Source organism: Rhodnius prolixus, unplaced genomic scaffold (genome assembly GCF_049639745.1).
Source record: "Rhodnius prolixus isolate KJV_2025 unplaced genomic scaffold, Rpr scaffold_12, whole genome shotgun sequence".
Lineage (NCBI taxonomy): Eukaryota > Metazoa > Arthropoda > Insecta > Hemiptera > Reduviidae > Rhodnius > Rhodnius prolixus.
The window spans coordinates 6,838,930-6,862,491 of NW_027411635.1; the positions used below are offsets into that span (position 1 = coordinate 6,838,930).

Here is a 23,562-nt window from a genome sequence, read left to right on the forward strand (position 1 = left end):
AAAATGAGCGTAAAGATACTTTGCCTTCTCCCGGACCATTGGACCACTCAGAGGCACCCTTTTTTTGGATGCAGTCTTCGATCCATAATAACAACGCCACTTCCATTTTTTTCTATTGCTGGATCACGAACAATTGCTTTCATTCTGTGCGTTTACATTCTCAAAAACACCGATCGCGGCGAAGGCGGCTTATGTCAAAGTCCTCGGCGATATCATTTAACAACATACTTTAGGCAAAGTTGTAATACTAAGATCTATTTTACTTTTTTTATTAGTCCATTTGACGGCTTTTACAAAGGATATTGGGTTGGATACCTATTGGAATCCTTTTATTATCATAGTGTACTTCCGCGAATATAGGAATTGGGTCGCATTTTTTTAATCCGCGAATAGTGAAAACGCGAATGAAGGAAGCGCGAATAAGGAGCTTTTACTGTATAATTCCTCCCTCCCAACGGTAACGCCTAAATACAAGAAAGTACTTATAAAGACAGTACCCTATGACGCTGAACCATTATATCTATTATATTAGTCTGCCGCACTATTCTACGTCGTTGTTGAAAGTACATTTTTTGCAGTTAAAATATTTACGACCTTGTGGCAAAATAAAAATTGGAATCAATCAGCTTAAATTATGATAACAATGTTGCAAATAGTATTTACATTATTTTGATATCCTCTGTCTGAACAGTTCTCTCATTGGAACAGAATAACGTTTGAGTGATAATAATTTGCTTAGCAAGTCTCCTTAACTTCAGCGAAAAATTAAGCAAGCACTAATACGAAATTTACATATATCCTAAAAAGCTCAGAAAATAAAAAACATACCTGTTGTTCCAATTTCTGTTGTCTAACGCCAATGGATGTCATTGTTTAAATTCTTCTTTTTTTAATATTGATAATAAAATAATCTCAGTTTCCATTCATAATGAGTCACTAAACCCCCAATTTTCCAAACGTACTTTATTAGGTCAATGCCATGTACACACACAATAATAAATTCATAACTTTCAAATAATAAACAAAATACACTGTTTATAACCTTAACTAAAACATGCACTTTTTTTATTTAATAAAAGAGATTTATGAACAGATGCAATTGTGCGTTGACCTCATATGTATCCACCAAACACTAGAAAATAATTTTATTTTATACTTTCAGTACCTAATGTAAGTTTGGTTTGTTTGTGTTCTAGTTCATGTATCCAGGTTAGTTCGCGTAATTTTTTGATGAGCAATACTAGTTTTGGCCATCTACCATGGTTAACTTTGGTTTATAACAGTGCGTTTTCTCGGAAAATGAGTTTTATTTAGTTTTAGATAGCGGCTAGCCTTTCTTGGATTTGGAAATGGTGTTTTTGGTTTAAGATTATAATTGATTTTTATGAATTAATGTAAAATGGTTCCAAACACAAGTATAAGTAGATGGTTTCGCAAACTAAAAAAAAATCCTATCTGCACACTCACTCAACTTCTTTTACTACAGATCTCTATGATCCTAACTTATAAGGAATATGTTTAATTTATTAACCATTCACAGTTCGTAAGCCCGTACATTATAAAAATGACACAGTACAGGGATGTTTACCTCATCTAGAACTATCCTAGAACCAATTTCTCTAAAATAAAATTCGAAATAAAATTTATAGATTTATATGCATGTGTAATGTGTACGCTAGATGTAGAAAACATTATAGGCGCCAGAAATAATAAAAGTAAAGTAATTGCCTATTTTTTCAGACAGGGCTTAACGTCCAACTACCAATAGGTGGGAGCTCATACTCTACTATAAACCATTTTTTCTAACAAATAAAAAGTAGTCACGCGGAATTAGAACTGACAATTTCCCACTTACAAAGCCACGCTCTAGTCCAACTCCCGCCCCTTATTAATGATATTAAATATAATAATGATAATAATTTTAGAAAAAAACTCAAAAATGGAAAAAATCCGTTGGGTATATTTAGTTTCGGCTAAGGAATTTTTTCTAAATCTGGTAATTTAACCAACCTATGTACATAATTAAACCTTCTTGAGTAAGAGTTGTACTATGCATACGCGTTACCAGAAAGTGGCATTTAAGCGGGAAGCCTACCCCTGCCTTCCATCATCTAACCAGATGCACTTAAGGGAATTAATCTGAAAACAACTTTCCAACAGTAGTTCTAGATCTAACTATCGGTAATAAATGTATAGGTAAAACCTATGTACTATTCGAATTAGAACTATGTTAACTGAATTAAAGGAAAAGTCATATTCATGTTTACACCAGATTTTTTTTTTATTAGACTAATTGGGATTTCTTTAAATACGGCTAAAGAAGGGGGGCTCTACCAATGTCGACTATGATAATCCAAAAAATTTCCCAACCTATATATTTTTATCATTTTGATAATATGGTTCTGTTAATTGGAATTATTAATACGCGTAGAAAAAAAGTCCTGCTTTACTGTTTCATACATCTTATGTATGTCTAAGCATTAAGCAATAGTATTTAAGGTTACTGTCGACAAAACTGCATCAGCTGTTGGGCAATCTGTTCCAACCAAGCTCGTTTTGATGGGTTTTGGTTAACTATTTGGTTTATACAACACTACTTATTACTTGGATCCAATACTCAATCTACTTAGGTAGATGGCCAAAACACGCCTTTATTATTACTTTTTTTCCATTTGATTTATTTTAAAGGTGCTGCTTATAGCGGTAGTAAATAGAAACTTGTCCGAGTCATAAAAAGTTAAGTGTGTAAAGTGTATTTTTTTGTTTTTTATTATAGTTTTTTTTATTATTTCGAAGCAGTGGTTTGTTGTTTTGGGTGTGTGTAGTGCTCAAAAGTAACTAAATACACACAGTACCAGTGAATGTGTGTGTATGTGGTCAGAAAAAAAAATAGTGTGTTAAAAAGCACCCTTCGCCCAATTTTTTTTTTTTTTAATTATTAAAGATGGAAGATAAGGATTCTTGTATATTTACATGGAATTGGACAATTTATTCTGTGGAATTTTCTAGATGTTCTTAAAAAAACTGTGGACGCCATATATGTAATTGGGATTTTTAACATTTCTAATATAGTTTTAAAGTTGTGTTGTATCAAGTTCAACATGAAATTAGTGATTTTTGTTACACTAAGTTTATCTAATATGACAAGCATTCCTTTAGACCGAAACTATGGATTTATTTATACTAAAATAATTTAAAGGAACTTGCGGTGTTTAAACAATAATTACTGGAGTTTGTTTAAATGAGGACAGTTGTTGTTCAGTGAAATTTGTTTTTAATTTTCATTATTTTGATTTTTTTTTTAAATGGCCCAAATTTTGGAAAAAACCCCTTTGCTATATGGCAAAGAAAAGGAAAGTTTCCTACGAGATTTACTGCATTTCCATGAAACTAGAGGGTAAATATAATTTTTTTTATTGTATGCTTAATTACTACATAGAATAAAAGAAAATTGAGTTTGGAAAACTTGTTATATTAATATAAAGGAAGCACTTTTTTAAAAATTCAATACAAGTATTTAAAAATTGTATTAAGATTAAATAAGTGTTTAAGGTTTAAAACGATTAAAATAAATAGATTAACAAAATCAATTTTCAGAAAATGGATGGTTGTGTTAGAGGATATGAGTGAGTTTATTTACACTACATTCCATGATTTTGAAAATGAAGTGTTGATAAACATATAATTAGATATGTCTCCACTCAAACCATCCATCTCAGCATCTGAAGGGCACACTAGTGTCCGAAATTTTTAGCTAATAAATATAAACCATATTTGGTAGAAACATATTTTCTCCCCAATTTTAGTCCTGATTAATTATTATGTATAAACTCATCCAAATATATATTAACAACTTTCCCAGTAAAGTTTATTCTGTAAACAAAGATAGTACTTTAAATAGTCGTTTTTAGAAGTTCTGAAATCTTCTGTTTGACCCTCTTCATGCTTCACTGCGTTGAGTTGAAAAATTGGAATTCCGCTTATCTCTAACGCCTGTGCCATAATTCATTTCTCAAATTAATGAGTTCACGAGTATCTACGCGACTTTTTGAAAGTTGCTTAAAAAAAAACAAACTATAAAATATGTTCCGTTGCACAAAACCATTTACACAAACTGAGTACAGTCTCCAACACCAGAAACTTGTATAATTCACTCTGTAACATTCGAGCAGATTTTCTTCTTTTCTTGGGCGCAACTAGTTTTTTTTAAAGAAAGAAGTCCTATGGAGACTCGGATAACGCGACCTAAGTCCTTTCATTCATTGTACTCTTACAAACTGTTCTCTAACAGTTTAGCCTTCGCATTGAAAATGGACCCATTCTTAAAATAGCCAAAGCCTTTTCCATAGATTCCATAGTATTAAGCTTACTCCACTTGCCACCCAGCAGGTCTCTTGTGGCATACCGTAGCAGGAAGTTACGCAAAAATAATTTTTAATCAATTTCTAAAACACATACTGTTAAATTTAGAACTAGCAATGAACTAAGTAAGGGTATGTATTTATGGCAAATGAAAGGGATTGAAGTGAAAAACAAAAATACGTTAAGAACTTCTGCGATAGACAAACAACCTTCAATTTTCCATCTTTGGTGCTCTGTTTCATCTTGAAGTAATAAAGGAAATCAATCTGTTCGATTTAAAATCGATATAAAAGATATTTGCTATTAATATTTATTAAAAAAATAATTGTGCCATCTCAAATGATCAGGATCGAAAACCTGTAGTAACCTACACAGAAAGGCCGGCTATGCTAAGCCCCGTGTGTGTTTGTGTGTATCAGGAAGTCTAATCAAATTTCGACTATTTATCCGTAATAGCGCTAGTTGTTTTTTAAATTTTTGTCTCTTCCTTGAATTTTCGTTCGTCCATCTTCAGAAATTTGTACAACAGGTACATGTAAAGCTTCCTAGATGATATAGTTTTACTCTATGTCTATAAAACCTAGATTAGTGTAAACTGCGATGACTTTTTGGGTGAGGGCATTGAGTGCAAGATCCATTAGACTGTAAAAACATTGAAAGCTTTGACTTGCTGGAAATTACCGGTGCAATCAAAAGATTGAAACTTCGTTGGGAATTCTACTATCTCTTTGCGAAGTTGACAAGCAGCCTGACAATGAAAAGTCTTTTACAAAATTACATAGGTTTTGTGCTTGGTAATGTAGCATATGGATCGTTTATTGCAACCATTCATGGCAACATATTTTATGAGGCTTCCAGCATAGCTTTTCGTCATGACAGAATAACAAAACCTAGCTAAACGCGACTGCAAATAATTGGGTTTACAGCGCTCATCTTATTCCCCGACATCAGCTCGGACATAGGTATCTGATGATAACCTGATTTACCTTAGGCGTTATTCGAGTGGGTGAATATCTGGAAAAGCGGTATTTCTTTAAGACGGAGTAAGTTAAAGGATCATAGTAATATGATCTTCTTCCCATGGTGTTGCAGTCCTACAGAAGGACCTGGACCTCATTCAAGAAAGAGTGCCACTCTTCCCTGTCCTCGGCTTTTAGGCGCCACCTTCTAACACCCACCTTTCGCAGATCGCTTTCTACGTCATCCAACCATCTTATCCTGGGACGACCTCTACGTCTTGCGCTCCCCCTGGGTGTCCATATAATACTTTCTTAGGAACTCGGTGATGGGGCATCCGTTCAACATGTCCGAGCCACCTCAGCCTGCCTTTTTTGTGATACAAGAAACTATGTCGGGTTCTCCGTATAGTTTCTTGAGGTCTTCGTTCTTTCGGAGCCTCCATTCACTGTCAATGTACAGCGGGCCGTAGATTTTTCGTAACATAGTAAAATGATATTGTCTTTTACTGACATCGCCCAGACCCCTGATTGATTCCTTTACCAATTTGGATATTAGTAGTTTCAGGGGGCAATTTCTTCATAATGTTTCTTGGAGAACTCTTTTGAAGAATTAGCCAGAGGAGGAAACATCTTTGATTAGTACGATTGATCTTGTTTCCACTTTCTATCTTTGTTTCCTGATCTTTGTTACAATCTAGTAAGTTTGTTGGAAGTAGAAGTTCAAATCTTTTAACTTGTGAGAAACAAAGCAACGATCATTTTATGACTGAATATGTTAAATCAAAGGTATCCAGTAATGGCAACCTGATCATTTAAATGTCAATTTTGTAGAGGGAAACGCTTAAAAACAGTTTGAATGTTAGGAATGGTCTGTAACATTTTAAAAGACATCATAGGCGCAATTAAGATAAACCATTTCAGGAAACAAAAAATACCATCTCTTTTGTCAGGATAATATAAATATAGTTGCTGTTTTTCAGAGATACTCCTTTTACTTTTGGTTTGTGCTTGTGTTAGGTTATGAAATGCTCTAAAAAGTATAAGCAATTTTGAGTTATTTTTAAAACGGCGTCATCTTCACAAACGTAGCTTCCTAAATTAATGAGGATGCATCATTTTTTTTTATAAGACTACTTAAAGTCTGGTTCTAAACATTCAAAAAAGGTGATGTGAGCCAAGAAAAAAAGTAGATCCCTACATCACAATCTTTCTATTAAGTTAGGCTGTCTCACTCAACCATAAACAGCCACAACTAGAAGGTCAGAGTGGTCGCGAAAAGCTGCCGAAATAATTCATATTATCATCATCATTTGACCCTGCAACTCGCAGGCTTATTTGAACTCTGTAAAACCCGTTTTTAAGGGTGAGTAGTTTTTATTAATCAAACGAATAATACTTGCGATGAAATGTGCGAGTTTATTCGACCAACTTTGACAATAATCTTTCATATCTTTTATATATATTTATAATTTTTTTTTCTGTATTTTATATATATATAAAAGATAAAATTTATTTACAATTATGGAGTGGATGAAAAACGGGATGTTCGGAGGTTTTTGCTCCATAAATAGATCCGGGTATCGGATAGATGTAGAATAGTTGCCTCACAAATGTTTTGAAGTTTCTGATAAAAGAAGGCTTTTATTTTGATTTGTAAACTAGATAAACGAGCAAAACAATTTTAGAATTGTAAAGTAAAAATACACTTATTTAAATTTTTTCTTTTTTTTTAAGGTTCTAAGTAAACTTTTGAGACCTTATAATAAATTATGCATTCGGGCCATTGTTACGCTTGAGCCATGAACATAGTTATTGTATCCTAATGCCTCGGACTGCATTAATAACTTTATTTTAAAAATAGTTCTTTATGAATGAACATCTATTTCTGCATCTCACAACTTGTACATCTTAATTTTACCATTGTACACATTTTTTTTTTAATGACTCGCTTATCCTGCCATGTTATTAGTATCCGAGCGTATTAAATCATTTATAAAAATTAAATAAATATAACAAAAAAAAAAAAAAAGGAATAACCAAAATAATGTTCAATGCTACCTCAACAAGTGTAGTGCGAGTCAGAAACATAAGTGAAGCCGAAATCTCTACACCAAACTGATTAGTGTACTCCTAAAGATGGATGAAAATCCGAAACCAGTCAGGGATACAGTAAACATGCGTGCTACAATGGATAGAATCAAAGAGATTATCCATCACTGCGGACCTAACCACATTTCCAAAAATATGTCTTTGATTTAAAAAATTAATAGATAAAGTAAAGATAGGTGAAATATAAAAGATATACGAGGGTCGTTTGAAAAGTCCGTGCAAAGTCAGAGAGATAGCATCACTGGCGCGTATCGAGGTTATGTTTAGTTAGTAGCATCTCTTGGAAGAACACACACCAAGTTTCAGCCAGATCGGTTTATTACTTTGTGTTTGGCATTCGTTTGAATCGAGGAAGTCGAGTGATTTTCAAAAAATGGACGAAAAAGAATTTCGTGTGTTGATTAAACACTACTTTATGAAAGGCAAAACGCCTGAGGAGACTAAAGAGAAGCTTGATAAACATTATGGTGACTCTGCACCTTCGATTAGAACGGTTTATAAGTGGTTTCAAAATTTTCGGAGTGGCCATATGGGCACAAGTGACGCTGAACGTTCTGGACGCCCTGTTGAGGTTACTACTCCAGAAATCATTGATAAAATCCATGATATGGTGATGGATGACAGAAGAGTGAAGGTGCGTGAGATTGCTAGTGCTGTGGGCATCTCGAATGAACGGGTACATAATATTTTGCATCAACATTTGGACATGACAAAGATATCCGCAAGATGGGTGCCGCGGTTGTTCACGCTTTACCAAAAACGAAATCGGGTGAAGTGTTGCAAGGACGGTTTGCAGTTGTTCCAGAAGAATCCGCAGGACTTTAAGCGTCGTTTCGTCACTGTAGATGAAACATGGATACATCACTACACTCCTGAGACCAAAGAACAATCTAAACAATGGGTTACCAAGGGGGAATCTGCGCCAAAAAAGGCGAAGACCGTTCCTTCGGCCGGAAAGATTATGGCGACTGTCTTTTGGGATTCGCAAGGAATAATCCTCATCGACTATCTGGAAAAGAGTAAAACTATTACAGGTGCATATTATTCATCGTTATTGGACCGTTTGAAAACCGAGCTGCAAGAAAAACGCCCACGATTGGCCCACAAAAAAGTCCTTTTCCATCACGACAACGCACCAGCTCACACCTCAGCAGTTGTGGTCGCAAAATTAATGGAAATAGGGTTCCAACTCGTTTCACATCCCCCCCCCTATTCTCCAAACTTGGCTCCCTCGGACTACTATTTGTTCCCCAATATGAAGAAATGGCTGGCGGGAAAAATATTTTATTCAAACGAGGAGGTGATTGCAGAAACGAATGGCTATTTTTCAGACTTGGACAAATCCTATTATTCGGAAGGGATCAACAAACTAGAGCAGCGTTGGACGAAGTTTATAAGCCTAAAAGGAGACTATGTTGAAAAATAAAAAAGGTTTACCCCAAAAAATTAAGTAGTTTTTATTTTTGCACGGACTTTTCAAATGACCCTTGTAAATAAGAATAAAACGCTCTCTGTATAAAAGTTCCATATTTTCAGTAGAAGACTCAATTTTGTCAATAGCGAAAAGTTCAAATTGATGAGTAAATTGTCAGGACTTAAATTATGATGAGGTTTTTTTGACATGGTCAGTGTATTTCAAAAATTTATTAAAATGGTCAGGCTTCAATTATTAAAGCCAGTCTTTTTTTAAATCAAATTTCACATTGTTCTCTGTACGCTTAGGGTACCATTGCCCTTCTTCTGAAACGTATTTAAGGATGGAGAATTGAGAATCCATTATTGCTTCTCTACACTTCGGAAACACAAAGAATCTTTTGATGAAATGCACTAATAGAATTCAAATACTGAAAAATGAAAGTAAATAAATTTGCTGTCTAAACAAAGACTTTATTGTTGTTCTAAATTTGAGATACACACTTGTTCCTCCTCTTTATCAAGAGCTTTTACAACTTTTTTTTTATAACAGAAATTGTTATGCAGTGTTTGAGAGATGTTCATTAATAATTTAGTTAAATCAACAATATAATTTGATGAAGTATAGCATTGGTAAAATATTTTAAATTATACTTTTGAAATTTTACTTAGTAGTTTGGTACAGATAAATGACAGTCAAAATTCTCTGGCCTCGATAGGATAAATTCCTTTGTTCCATAGGATATATAAAGAAAAAGCTAACAAAGTAGAGGGAGCTTCGTTGCCCGATGGGAGACCAAAATAAAAGCCAATAATGCACTCCGAGTGTAGGGCAAAAAGTTATATTTCCGTAAGGAGCGATGAGGTCTGTTAAGTGCTACTCAGCAAAATTATTCAGATCCCAATCTTCAGCTATGTACGAAACTACATAAGTTTTCTTTTTGATGAGAAAATAGGTCATCCCATATGTGATAAAGTTAATAGTAACAAAAATTGTAATAATTTGAATTTTATATTCATTCTCATTTTCATTTTATCTATATTTGTTCTTAAATATTGTCTATTTAATTATTTCTCCTTTGTTCAATGAAGTGAAACACAGTTGTCACAAACTCATTGAAAGAAGCAACCAGTAAATCAATAATTAATTATTTAAATCAATTATTTTAATTGATTGTAAGGAACCATTTCTCTAGAATATTACATTACAGATGTACATCCCCTAGAAGGGGATTCAATAGAAGTGGACCAGCAGCTTCATTAGAAATCTAGTTTTTCTGGATTACCTAGCATTACAACACAAATGTGTGCACACAACACTGTACAGAAAGACAATATCGCGATTAGGCATCGGATACGCCAGTGATCAAAGTTGCATGTACACAGCTGATAGTGTTTCCAGAGCAGTGCTACTAGCTCTAACATGTTTTGGAAACAACCAACTGGTTTTCTATTTACTCTATTAAGTAAATGATGGTATTGTAATCGTACAGATTGAGTTTTTGTATGTCCCCTGAGTCAAAAAAATGATTTTAACTAATTGGTCTCTCACTCGCTTTTTTTAAAAAAATATATGTATCCACCCACCTTAGTTTAAAAAAGAAGACATTAATTTGAAACAGAAAGTTCAAATTTAATATTTCGCTTAGGAGCTTGCGGGACGCCACTTGAAGGTTTTTTTTTAAATCGGCCAATTACTGAAGCACTTTTCTATTTTTTTAGGATTTTAAAAAATTAGAAAGTTAGTTTTAGGGCAGTTCTTGTAGAAGGGCTGGGGTAGGCTTCCTGGAAGGTTACATTCTAGTGAAATGTACGGTTTTACCGACGTATGATGTTGGTAATTATAACTGTCTGGGAGGATGGTCGTATAAGAATTTGATAATTTAGTATGACTCAAATTTTCGAAATATGAATGAAGATTTGTAAGTTAGAATCTTGAGAATAGTAGAAAGAAAAAGTCATGTTAGTGTATCACACCAGATTTTTTGTTTAAGATTTCTGGATCAAGCTGGCCACATTATCCTAAACCTTGGCTTTCCAAGGCTGTCTCCCTGTAGAGGAAATGGCCTATCCGCTTCTACTGGGATCTTGATGGGATGTACGGTTATAACTTGGATATCTACCTATGCTGCTGTTCCATTACCCGCATAATACACAGGCTGCAGAGATAGTTGGTGTATGCATTTGTTTAGGTTCAGAGTGCCTGCAAACTCTTACACGCTGTAATTGTTTGGCTCTTAACTCTGTAACTCTTTACGCTAACCGCAGTAACTCCCATTTACATTTGTACTGTACAACTACATAATAAATTTTTCTCAATTTGTTATTGTTAGTTCACTTCCTCTCAAATATTCTCTATTTTTCTCAAGGGTTATTTAAGTAGCATTAAAGTGGTTTTTTTTTCTGCGTTAATGCTTCTTATCATGTTTGACTCTATTATGGCGTACAAAATTGTTTTTTTAAAACCTTTAAAGTTAATTTTATACCACAGAAGCATTCTCATGCCAACCATGCATGCTGAGCTCTCACCTTTACATTATCATATCTCACCTCAAATACTTGAATAAATTATTTATTCTACTGCCTTTTTTATTTTTATTTTTAACCAATCTTTCGCTCTTTGAAACTATATCTGAATTTTCAACTTTATTCTTTTATAGTTGTTCTTTCATTTAAATAATTTCGAGTGACATATTGTTTAAGCTTAAATGTAATAAACTGTGAAAATTATTTTTGAAAGCTATGATAATTATGTTTTAAAGTCCTAAAGATGATCCAGATCCAAAACTTGGATCCAGATCAATTAATAGTAATGACTGAAAGGCAATAATAATAATAAGAATAATTTTTCTTCCTTTCGCGAATGAAACAACCGCTACAAAATAGATTAAAGTTAATATTTTTGTTCATTTTCAGAACTCCCTCTAGAAGAAGTCCTAAAATTAATGGCCATGAGATTGATTTATATCTACTTTACAATTTAGTAACCGGCCGTGGTGGATGGGTCAAGGTAATTATTATTATTATTTATTTAAATAAATGCAAGTAATAAGAAGAAAGGTAAGGTGAGGCGGCTTTTAGGGGAAGATGATCATGCAGCATAAAAGATAAAAGTAGCGAATAGATTTGAAGAGCATTAATGTATGGTTTTTTCAAGAATTTGACAGCTTAATAAGAAATAGAAAGTATGGGTAAAGCATTTTGAAAATCGTTACATTTGTTTAAACTTAAGCTGTTAAAATGATACAATGTTTTACATTTATAATCAACATGAGATCATCACATGGAAAATTAAATGTTTTCTGGTTGTTGTAATGGAATTTGACCCATTTCTTATCCCCTGAGGTGTTCCGAGTTATTTTAATGGGAAAAAGCCCATTAAACGGAATAAAAAATTATATAATGGCTGCTTTATCAAAAAAGATGAGAATTGAACCATGTTTTGTATAATGATTTATCTCAAATGAAATGGTGTCTTTAATAAGGCCAATTCAACCTTACATGCTGCATAATTTCGTAAAAACTGAATTACGAAAATTTGATTGGATCTTTAAACGTCCTCTTACAAGCAGAGTGACCCAGTATTAAAAGCTTATGAAACATATATACTTCTAGAAAGATACTTATATACTACTTTACTATTTCAGGTAAACAGCAGGAACGAATGGGACCAGATATTGGCAGAGTTCAACATTCCCAAACACTGTGTGAACGGGGGAGTTGCAATCAAACAGATCTATCTCAGGTAACTGTGTTTAGACTTTAGGTAAGCTCGGGAGGTGACTAAGTCTGTAGGTTGAAAACAGGGCAACAAAATAAATAAAAAATTATAACTGAAATTGGCAATAATCTTCCTTTTGGATAAATAAATAATTAACAAGAAAAAAAAAAGAAGAAAGAAAGTATAATTTTATGCGCATTTACTTTGTGGTGAGAAAGTTCTTAGTGCACTGTCCTAACAGAAGCATTCTATTGTCGGGCTGTCGACAACTTTTTCTCGTTACAGAGTGCACTGTTCACCACGGTAGTGCGCTGTTGAGGCTTCTAGGAATAGAACATCTTAGCTGCATCGAATGGACTCGAACCTCAAATTACGAAAAAAAACTCATATTTATTTGGATTCACATTAATAAAACACTGCTTAGAGAAACCTAGATCCTCCTACCCCAAAAAAAATTTCTTAAAACTTCCCTAGAGCCCTTGGTGCTCTTAATTTGAAGCAACCAACAAGAACATTTTGGTATTGGTATTGGAGAAGAGGGTGGACAGAATCAAGGAGTGGTTATCCAGAAGCTTTCAGAAGCTTCTCCAGAGAGTCTGGTTAGTAACCAGGTAAAGAATATAGCCACAATAGAAAGCGCATTTCTCTAATATCCTCCATTCTTTAATTTGGGAGTCTTATGAGAATATCTACATAAGTATTATTGGAAAAGGAAGTGTGGACTCCAGGAAATGGTTATCCCTGACTACCAATTCCCCTCCATTTTCTGTAAAACTTCGTTAGCTAGAAAGCCTAGGTGAGTGATTGATTTTATCTAAGTCTCGCCTGGCGGTGCAATAGATCTATTTGGTCGCACTGCTGTACTCCTAGTTATTTAAACAAAATCTCCCGAACGAATAGTTTTTGAAAAACTGGATTAACGAAAATGGCGGGCCTATTTACGTGTCGTTAGCGTTGTTGATTTATTTATCTAGACAATCACAAAAAAAAAAATTCAGAAAAGTCTCATGTCCGATTAATTATAATTTTTCAAACTCGGAATTTCGTCATAAAATTCATAGAATTTCCCAATAAATACAATTTGCTTACCTTTTTCTGATTAGTTCAATTATGCTATGAACACAGCTGTAAATCTTCGATATTTTTTTAAAATTAGTATTATCAGAAACCACATCATTAGAAACATCATCTCCACAATGAAGGAAAAAAATTTCATCTCTGTAAAAAATAAACATGTATATTACAAAAGAAATAACTAGTGTACAGAGAAAGAACATCCTACTGATTTGTGGAATTGCCAATACCGACAACTCTAGTGAGTTAAGGGAGAAAGTATAGAAGCAAATCTTCCTCCTGGCTTATAACGTTTATTTCAAACCGGGAAACTTTTTCATTATTTTTTTTTAATTCTTAGGGAAACCATAATTATTCCAAATCGCAGTGAACTTTAAATATCTTCTTCTCTAAGTTGAAAAAATAATAGTTGTGCTTTACTTACAAAACAGAATGCAACAAAAAATATCAATGATAAAAATTGATTACATTTATATAATTAGAATAATTACTGGTAACTAATTAATGATCTAGTGATACCAATGATAGAAATATTAAATAGAAAAGATATTCATAACCCAACTGGAAAGATTAATATGTAAATTAAAAATAAAAATTAAAACTTGAATCACAAATCAGTCTAAAACAAATGAGAATTGTTAATAATGTTATTTGATCAATTAATAAAGAAGCAGCCGCCACAATATGCAAGAAGTTTGGGCTTGAATTTTATTTAATGGTTAAGAACTTTTTTATGAAATACGTTTGCCATCCGCCTTCGTCTACCACATATAATTTGGTATTTGGACGCAAAGTCCGGCTGAAAAAATAGGTATTTCTTTACCCCTTATACCATTCGCTGATCAAGATCGCCATGTGGAAGTCGATAAGGGCAATTCGAACAAACTATTGATTATGGACCAGAGAAGAAGACCAACTTTACTAATTAGTCAGTTTTAAAAACCTGTTGGCATGTTTATTTAAAAAAATATTTTCTTTAGATCACTTCTTCTGATTTTTTTTTTTTAGTGCATAAAATAGAGCCATTTTTCTTGATTATAACTAACCATCTTTCTGCCAGTGTTAAATTCCTCTTTACTACTATTTGTTGTCTTTGCAGTGATTTAAATCCTGTACTTTAGTTTCAACTTCGATATAGGTATGTATGTTAGTACAAAATCATGTTTCCAAAAAAAGCTACATAATTGCAGTGACTATGAGGAACCACGTTGTATGAAAAAACACTCATCGTAGACTAAACTTTATTATGAAGTATTTTTAAACATAAGACATTCGTAGATAGTTGAAAATGTGGCTTGGTTTAAAATAAGAAAACTTCTTTATTGGTTAAATGGACTTTTTTTTCCACCTATGTAAGCGTTACCTGTCAAAAGCAGGAATTATGAAAATTTTAACTGGTCAAATGTCCTGTGCACTATTGATGGACAAGTCATTCCGGGCGCGTTAGATTTGACTGGTTAGCGGATCTTTGCTAATTATTTGTTTATAATTCAAGTACGTATACATATGTATAAGAAATAAGTTTTTGTTTTTTCGCTGGAATTTTTGCATTTGAGTTTAGGTTTATTAAGATTTAGTTTTCATTATGTTTTGCAAGTTTTAAACAAAAAAAAAAAGGAGAAGAAGAATAATGATATAATAATAATAATAATATAAATATAAATATACGTTTACTAAATAAAGCAAACACAACACTTAATTTAAAATGGTAACAAAGGCCGTGTGCTTCAGTTCTCCGCAAAAATAAAATAAAATTTATTGAGTATATTAATATGTAAAAGTGTAATTTTGGGCAATTAGTTTAATAAAAAACTGTTTGCATGTTTGAACTTTGATGCATATTTATCGAACGGTTCAAGAGTTATTAAAAAATTTAATGCTTGCTGTTATTCAAAAAATAATTAGTATAATGTAATAATCAGTAAAATCTAGCAAATGACTTATGCCATGTTTAAAATTCCAATTATGTTATTTGTTGTATTTTTTTCTGTAAATAAAATTATTATTAGAAAACTTAAAGTAGCAAGTGAATGTATTTAAACTTACTAATATATGGTTCCAAAAGCAGTTCTGATATATAGTTCCAAAACCAATACTAATATATGGTTCCAAAAGCAGTACTAATATTTAATTCTAAAAGCAGTACCGATATATGGTTCCAAAAGCAGATGGCAATATAAATATTTTCAATTATTCAGTTAGTAGTTTTGAATTTGAATTAACCTCTTTGTATTATCTATACGAAATACGAAAAATGGTTGCCTAGCATTTCAAAACCATTGATACCTCCTTGGGCCCAGTTAATAGAGTTTGATTAATAAATTAATCGGCTTATTTCAAAATTAGAATAAAAATTAAGAAGCGAAAAATAGGAAATTTTTTTTTTATTATTTTTTTTTTTTAGTTTTTATTGTGTCTAAAATACCTCCCACAATAAAATAGAAATATAAAATTTGAACACTTATTGGCAACACTGTTTAAACGTGTAATCATCGTGTTCTTATTGTTTTGAATTGTATCTATTTTCCCAAGAAGTAAATTAATTTTATTATTATTTTTATGTTATTACCATCAGATTTTAAAGAAAATTTATAATTTTTATTATAAGGCTTTGAAGAGTTGAAGCTTTAGGGATAGTAATGATTGATAGTAATAATAGATTCTGAAAATATGCAGTTTCGCCGAATTGTTTTTGGTGTACTTAGTGCTATATAAGTAGCACATAGTTCTGCAACAACATATCTCTTGTCGACAGTAGGCAAATTTGTATGTATTTTCTGTTCAGTATAGATATTGCAGTCCCATAGCTCTGTTGAAACCGTCAGTGTACAACACTTTTTCGAATTGCTCACTGCTGATTTTCCAGAAAAAGTATTGCATATACTCCGGAGGCCGGCAGTGCACTTAAAAAAACTCCGGGCGCCAATAAACCCAGATGTTGACGCGCCTTAAATCATTAAAAAAAAAAATTGTAGCGCCTTCTTTTTCACTTATTTCAAACAAATGAGCTCTTTACTAACTTTAATGTAATTTTTCCAGGAATTTTAATCCATTCTTCCAGATCAACCATTTTTAATTCTTCTCGGTTGGTATCCCTCATTTTCTTATTCGGCGATTGAGTTCATCTCATTGGTGCTCTATGAGATTTAGGCAAAGGGGTTAGGAGGCTTCAAGGTGCATTAGCCATTACTGAGTTCTTAATGCAGCATATTCAGGGTCGTTATCTTGTTGGAAGACAAATGTTCCTGCAATCCTAATTTTTCCGCACTCTCGCTTAAATTTTCTCTTTATATATTAATGTACATGTAATGATTCATGTCACCATTAGTTAGATGCAGCTCACCGACTACTTTAGTCTTCATGCCCTCTAGACCGTAACACTGCCTCCTCCAAATTTGACAGTGGGCTTTATATTATTCACTTATATTTCTTACCTTCATTTTTTGTTTACCCGACCAGCAGAACCAAAAACATAAAATTTCGACTAGTCCAAAAATATCATTAGAGTTCCAGAAAGCAGGAGGTTTTGTCAAGTGTTTTTTTGTGAAATACAATGGGCGTTTACGATTTATTTACTAATAAATGGCTTCTTCTTTGGAACTCGACTTCTTCCATGATAATTAAATTCACGTAACTTATTTCAAACAGTCTGTGTTATTACACTTACTCGATAGTTGTGTTATAAGTTTTGACTAATTCATTACGGCCTTACTGGTTCTTCTTAAATCCTTTTAAGAATTTGCCGTTTGTAAATGAAATGCAGTTTTGGTGGCCGTCCGCTGTGGTTTTCCCTAACGTTTTTGGCCAAGTGAATATATATACTATATAGTTTGAACCTGTTCATGTAAGTAGGTATATTTGTTGTTACAGATATTTGGACAGGTACGAAAAATTGCATTTCCTTGGAGAGATTGGTGAGCGAGGAGGTGATGATGACGAAGACTCCAGACACAGAAGATGGTCGGCCAGAGCCCTGCATTCTGTCCCATTGTCATACAATCATGCTCAACATACTTTCAATGGTAACATTTTTTTTTTTTAATCAATAGGGATACTTTTAATTTTGCGTCGCTAGACGTAGAGGCGAATTACAAAGAAAAAATTGCTCACTTTTTTTTTAGATCCCCGTCTAACCTTGGGGTTATCGTTTTCAGCCAGTAGTAATCATTTTATGTCTTTCTTCCCCAAAAATTCAAATATAAAATAATAAAAAATGAGCAACACTTTTTTCAACTTCTTTTTATTTCAACTTTTCGGAAGTTGAAAATTTTTTTTTTTAGGTCAAAATAACTTTCAATCCATATTTCTGATCTGAATTTTACTGAATGTGGGTTTAACTAAATCGTACTTATAATTGCCTAACGTTTGTGCACGGTTGTATTTATTTTTTCATTGGCTTCGTTCAGATTTCTTCTTCGTACTTTCGCTATGAAAGGAAAGTATGAAAGCCCACACGGATATATAGAAGGCTATTACCATAACAGATAATCGCCACTAAGAAGACGTTTACTTTTAACTAAATTTGAAAAAAAAAACGGAGTAAGAGAAAGTATTTCACTCTTTTTTTTTTTTTATTCTTTTTAAAATCCTATAAATTTTAAGTTTAATAACTTAAGTAAAAAAAAAAAAGTGTCTAATATTATGTTGTTTAAAACAGAATCTCTTCGAGATTACAACGGTCTCGCAGTGGAACTGTATCGTGAAAGTGAGTACGATAAGCTAGCCCTATCATTAATTTCACCCTTACCGAATGAACAGGATTTTGCAATCAACGTTTGTACTGTACTGTCCAACGAGGGCAAACATTGTCTTAAACTAGAGAAACATCCTCGCATTCTACACTACTTGTTGGCACACGCTGCAGTGTTCAGAGAAAGTAAGCTCTACTCCACTATTAGTTTTGAATATTTATTATATTTAATTATGCTTAGATGTAAAATATAAGATTTAGTACTGTATAATATAACAATAATGGTAATGGAGAGACTATTAGCTCAACGGTTAGCCGCCTACTGGCTCTCACGTGGAAATCCCTGTAGTCTTTCTTTTCAAAGGAACATCTTACAGCTCACTGTCCGGCGGTCGACAGAGTGGTCTGAAACGAGAGCACCCTTGGATGTTGTTGCTTTTAAAAAGCAAATATTGATGTCTTTATTGCGAATAAATCTACTTTTTTCTTTGTTCATTCCAACATAAATAAACCGAACATAAATTATTATTATCTGTGGTGAGAACAGAGAAATTAAAGAATTTTCAATTAATTCCGCCATTGCAGGGCAAGCGGCTTGAAAGTTAAATAAATTTTCAATTCTTTCGATTTCATTACGAAAGTGTAGAGAAAGATTTGCTCTATAACTGTGATAAATCGCAATATTCTAGTTATGTTAGCTAGTCAGATGTAGAAGGTTAAAATTTTGATGTTTTGGATATGAGTTTTCAAATTTGCTCAAATTTTAAACACAGTTTGAACAGTTCAGATTTCATTGATTTCTTTACCGAATTGTAGAGGATAGTTTGCTCTTTAACAGGTATAAATGGCAAGCTTTTAGGCGTAATAGTTAAAGATATAGAAGGTTAAATTTTAGACGTTTTCAAATTCGTTTCGAATTCATTCAAATTTCAAAATTTTGTATCTCTTTTTGTATATATCAGACTTCAAGGATTTCTTTACCAAAATGAAGAGAAAAGTTAGATGTATAAGTATTATAAATCGCAATGTTCTTGTGATAATAGTTCGTGAGAATCATGATTAAATTTTGGACGTTTTCAAATTAGTTTCGAATTCATTCAAATTTCAAACGTTTGTATCTGTTTTTGTATTTGTCCAATTTCAATTAATTCTTTACCGAATTGTAGAGAAAAATTAGCTGTACAGCTGGTACAAATTGCAATGTTCTAGAGATAATAGTTAACCGATGTATTTTAGGTTAAATTTTGGAGGTTTTCAAATTTCAAATGTTTATATCTCTTTTCATATTTATCAGATTTCGATTATTTCTTTACCGAAATGTAGAGAAAAATTTGCTCTATAACTGGTTTAAATTGCAATTTGTTAGTGACAATAGTTAATTAGATATATCAGATTTAATTTTGGTGGTTTTTGAAATTGTTCAAATTTTAAACCTTTTTTATCTCTTTTGTATTGTTCAAATTTTAATGATTTTATTACCGAAGTGTAGAGAAATGTTTGCCCTATAACTGGTATAAATAGCAATTCTTTAGTGATTAAAGTTAATGAGATATAGAAGGTTAAATTTTGCAGGTTTTGTAAATCGTTCAGATTTCAAACCTCTATATCTCTCTTCATATTGTTAATGAATCCTTTACTGAATTGTAGAGAAAAGTCTGCTCTATAGCTAGTGTAAGCAGCAATGTTTTAGTTATAATATGACAATAGTTATTGAGGTTAAATTTTGGAAGTTTTGTAATTCTTTCAATTTTCAAACCCTTACATCTCTTTTCCTATTTTTCTGATTTTAATTAATCTTTTAAAGAATTCTAGGGAAAAGTCTACTCTAAAGTACAGTTTCCATAGTTGTCATTTGATTTTATCCCTTATAGATGACGGCTTGATGACTCTTCTCATAGCTGAGTCTTTTGGTGCGGGGGATCCATGCTAATTGATTGTCTCCAAATATATTTTCACAATTTTGAATAAAGTTTCAATAAAAAAAAAAAATAAAATCAATTTTTGAATATAAGAAATGAATGAAACTTTTATATAAATATATATTTTTATTTTTTTGAGGTTTTTTATATTATGTGCTAGAACATCCGTAAAGCTTCATTACTTAATTGCTGCATAATAACTTTTATCATAAATCTTTTTATCATTTCCCTTATCACCATTCTCTACATCAGATACTAAATCTCCCGATGATCGAGAGATATATTTATATTGCTGAAGTTTTGTACAGGATTTACTGGAAATTGTTCCGGTCTTTTTTTCTTCAGATAAATTCCCCTTTTCACTTCATTATCAACAGAGCAGACCCTTTGTCTATCGGGGAGTTAGATAATAGGCGTTTAGGTTGGTCACTCGGAGTAATTGTCACTAGAGTTGGTATTATCTTTTATAATTATTTTGTCATATTTGAGGATACAGAATTTTTCTGACTTCCGGGATCTCCGCGTTGGAATCCAGTATTCGCTAACCACTGAGCTAATCCCTTACCTATCCATGCTATTTTTTTTTTTTTTTTTTTTTTTTGGCGCATCGACGACTATTTATCCATACTATTAGTATTAATTATGTTACAATACCTCTCAAGAACTTAAACAGTTTGTGATGCCGATTATTTTGTGTTTTAAACTTAATATAAGCTGTTATCAGAAATAGTACTTAGCACGTCTTTTATTTTAATTGTTAACATTAAAAAGGTTTTTTTAAAGAGATATACCATGCTTATTACATAATTTCTCTCACACTTTATGCAAAACAATTTTTTTATTTTTTCTCTTAACATTAGTTTAAAAAAAAAAAAAAATTAAATTCTATACAATGATAGGCTTCTAAAGCAAAAACCACTGCGGCCTAAAAGGGTTGTAGTTGCCTCTCAGTATCTTCTGTTAGCATAAACAATTGAATGAGACCAACTTGAATATTCTAGTATTTTATAACTTCAATTTTTGGTTTTAATTCAGCGAGCTTGAAAGAGTTGTTTTTTGAGCTTTACGGCAAGGATCGACGGCAAGCCATGCACTCATTTTGGCGAGATGTCATACTGGACCAGGAAACGCTCAAGTTGACTAATGAAACCGTTATTAGTTCTGACAGAACTACTGAGGTGAGTTTCAATTTTAAGCAGACAGCTAAATTTTTGTCTACAGGGCTATACTTCGATGGCTTGGGAGAGATCACAAGGAAACTGCGACCTTAACAATTCTGAGTTGAAAATTTGCCCAAGAGCCAGACGTACTTTGTCATGGCATATCGTTAGTTTCCATGGGGCTTTGTTCAGGCTACATTTATAGAACTTAGATAAGCAACTATTAATTTCGCAAATTGCATCACACATGAGGCGCCTGGGATCGTGACTAGACTTTTTTTTTATTTCAGTATTCAAGACAAGCACAAGAGGTGCACTTAAACAAAAGAAATAATAAATTGAAAATCATAAAGTAAATACAAATATTTTAATGAGCGAAAATCTCGTTGTAAGTGCAGTAAAGGTATTGCCTTTAATTTTTTTATCTAAGAAAATCGGAGGACATTATATCGTATTGAAGTTTATAAAAAAATAGTTGCTTGTGCTTTAACGTGAAGTGGAGAAATATGTCTCAATTAGTTCGGTAACGAATTATTTGGGGGGGAGGGTAATAACGATGCTTTGCAACGTTCAAGATTTATTGTGCCCTTTTTACCCTTTTGGGCTTGTAACATAGTGGCATACGGCACCATTTGTTCTTGGAGAAGCAATAAAAATAAAGAAGTCAATTACTACCTAGATAGTTTTCTTTACTCACATTTCTGAGATAGAAATATAAGAGTGTAACTCAATTCTACTTTTATTATTATTATTATTATTATTATTATTATTATTATTATTATTATTATTATTATTATTATTATTATTATTATTATTATTATTATTATTTGAATACTTTGGAATGAACTATTGTATGTTTGCCACATTATTTATTTACCTATGCTTTGTTAATTCTCACTCCTCAATACCAAGAACACTAAATCTACTCGTATTTTATTTCGACAATTTTAAGCATGTCAAAATTATTCCATTTCGTAGTTATTAACTGATGTTTGAATTAGAACTTAGAAAAATACCACAAGAGAATTCATGTGTGTTTTCACCTGATTTTTATCGTCATGAAATTTTATCTTAATTTATCTTTAACCGTTTCCATTCTTATTTACACAGGGATTAGGCAAAAAATACGAACTTAATACTGAATTATCTGACACAAACTTATTTTGCCTTGGACGCTCTTTGGGTACGAATGAATATGTTGGCCAGAGAGTGACTCAGATTGCCACTATATTAAGGAATCTATCGTTTACACCAGAAAACGCTCCTTTTATGGCTCGTGATATCACATTCATTAGGTACGAGTAGTATTTATATTTACGTATTAATAAACTGACTTTTCTTAGTGTGGATTAATTTCTTAAAAGTTTTCTCTTATTGGCAGGTTTGCAATGCTGTGCTGCTCCTCAAGATGGAATGGTCTTTCCCAGATGGGTTGGGACATGTTGAGCAATATTGCCTCAGATTTACCGACCAACTCACCTTTACTGTACGATCTACTGTTACTTACGACGAAGGGTCTCCTTTCAGATGACCGAGCTGTGATAATGAGTTCACTCGATGTGTTAAACAAGCTTGCACAGGCTGATTCCAATGAACATGTTCTACTTAGTAATCTGAATCAGGAGGTATATATGTAACAATGTTGTAAATTATTTATTAGCGCCTAATATATTTATTTTTTCAACTTTTATAAACAAAAAATCAGGATTTATCTAAAACGTGATTAGGCACCTCATTTAGTAATTCTTACATTCAGGAGTGTATTTACTACCGACAATATAGATATTTGATTATTCACGTCAGAAACGCGTACAAAATGTTTAGACCTTACGGTCATTCTCACCTCTGCAATTAATATTTATTAGAAGGCAGTTAACTTTAACACTTCAGGAGATTTAAAAAATTTAATTCTTATGGAATGCAACATAATCACTGTCCTATAAATAGAACGCTGAGCGTTTATGATAGTGTTATTAAACATCAAATTTTTATATCGTTACATGGTACTATCTGTAAGATTAAAATACAGTTTATTCGAATGAGAGTAGAAAGAAAAAATTAAGTTAATCAATTATTCAAGTAACATTGAATAGTGATTAATGATAATAAGATTAATAATATTTATTGAAGATTTATGGAACAATACTTACGTCCT

The 23,562-nt window shown here is 32.5% G+C and overlaps 2 protein-coding genes across 7 annotated transcripts in view; one reads left to right on the forward strand and one right to left on the reverse strand.

Moving 5' to 3' along the window:
* ktub (Tub domain-containing protein ktub) overlaps nucleotides 1-15,875 on the reverse strand; it is a 35,270-nt gene extending 19,395 nt beyond the window's left edge. The window contains exons 1-3 of one of the 2 annotated variants that reach the window (XM_074142725.1): nucleotides 15,685-15,875; nucleotides 13,654-13,782; nucleotides 829-936 (exon numbers count right to left, since the gene is read on the reverse strand). In XM_074142725.1, the coding sequence (XP_073998826.1) occupies nucleotides 829-870 (42 nt within the window). In that variant the 5' untranslated portion in view covers nucleotides 871-936; nucleotides 13,654-13,782; nucleotides 15,685-15,875. The remainder of the gene's footprint in view (nucleotides 1-828; nucleotides 937-13,653; nucleotides 13,783-15,684) is intronic. The other variant, XM_074142726.1, reaches the window with a different exon arrangement.
* Nucleotides 2,588-23,562, forward strand: part of Bap170 (Brahma associated protein 170kD) — a 46,246-nt gene continuing 25,271 nt past the window's right edge. For 3 of the 5 annotated variants that reach the window (XM_074142717.1, XM_074142722.1, XM_074142718.1), the window contains exons 1-8: nucleotides 2,588-3,397; nucleotides 11,760-11,853; nucleotides 12,491-12,588; nucleotides 17,509-17,660; nucleotides 18,296-18,514; nucleotides 21,283-21,425; nucleotides 22,518-22,702; nucleotides 22,789-23,032. In XM_074142717.1, coding sequence (XP_073998818.1) covers nucleotides 3,306-3,397; nucleotides 11,760-11,853; nucleotides 12,491-12,588; nucleotides 17,509-17,660; nucleotides 18,296-18,514; nucleotides 21,283-21,425; nucleotides 22,518-22,702; nucleotides 22,789-23,032 — 1,227 coding nt within the window. In that variant the 5' untranslated portion in view covers nucleotides 2,588-3,305. The remainder of the gene's footprint in view (nucleotides 3,398-11,759; nucleotides 11,854-12,490; nucleotides 12,589-17,508; nucleotides 17,661-18,295; nucleotides 18,515-21,282; nucleotides 21,426-22,517; nucleotides 22,703-22,788; nucleotides 23,033-23,562) is intronic. The other 2 variants (XM_074142719.1, XM_074142721.1) reach the window with 1 other exon arrangement.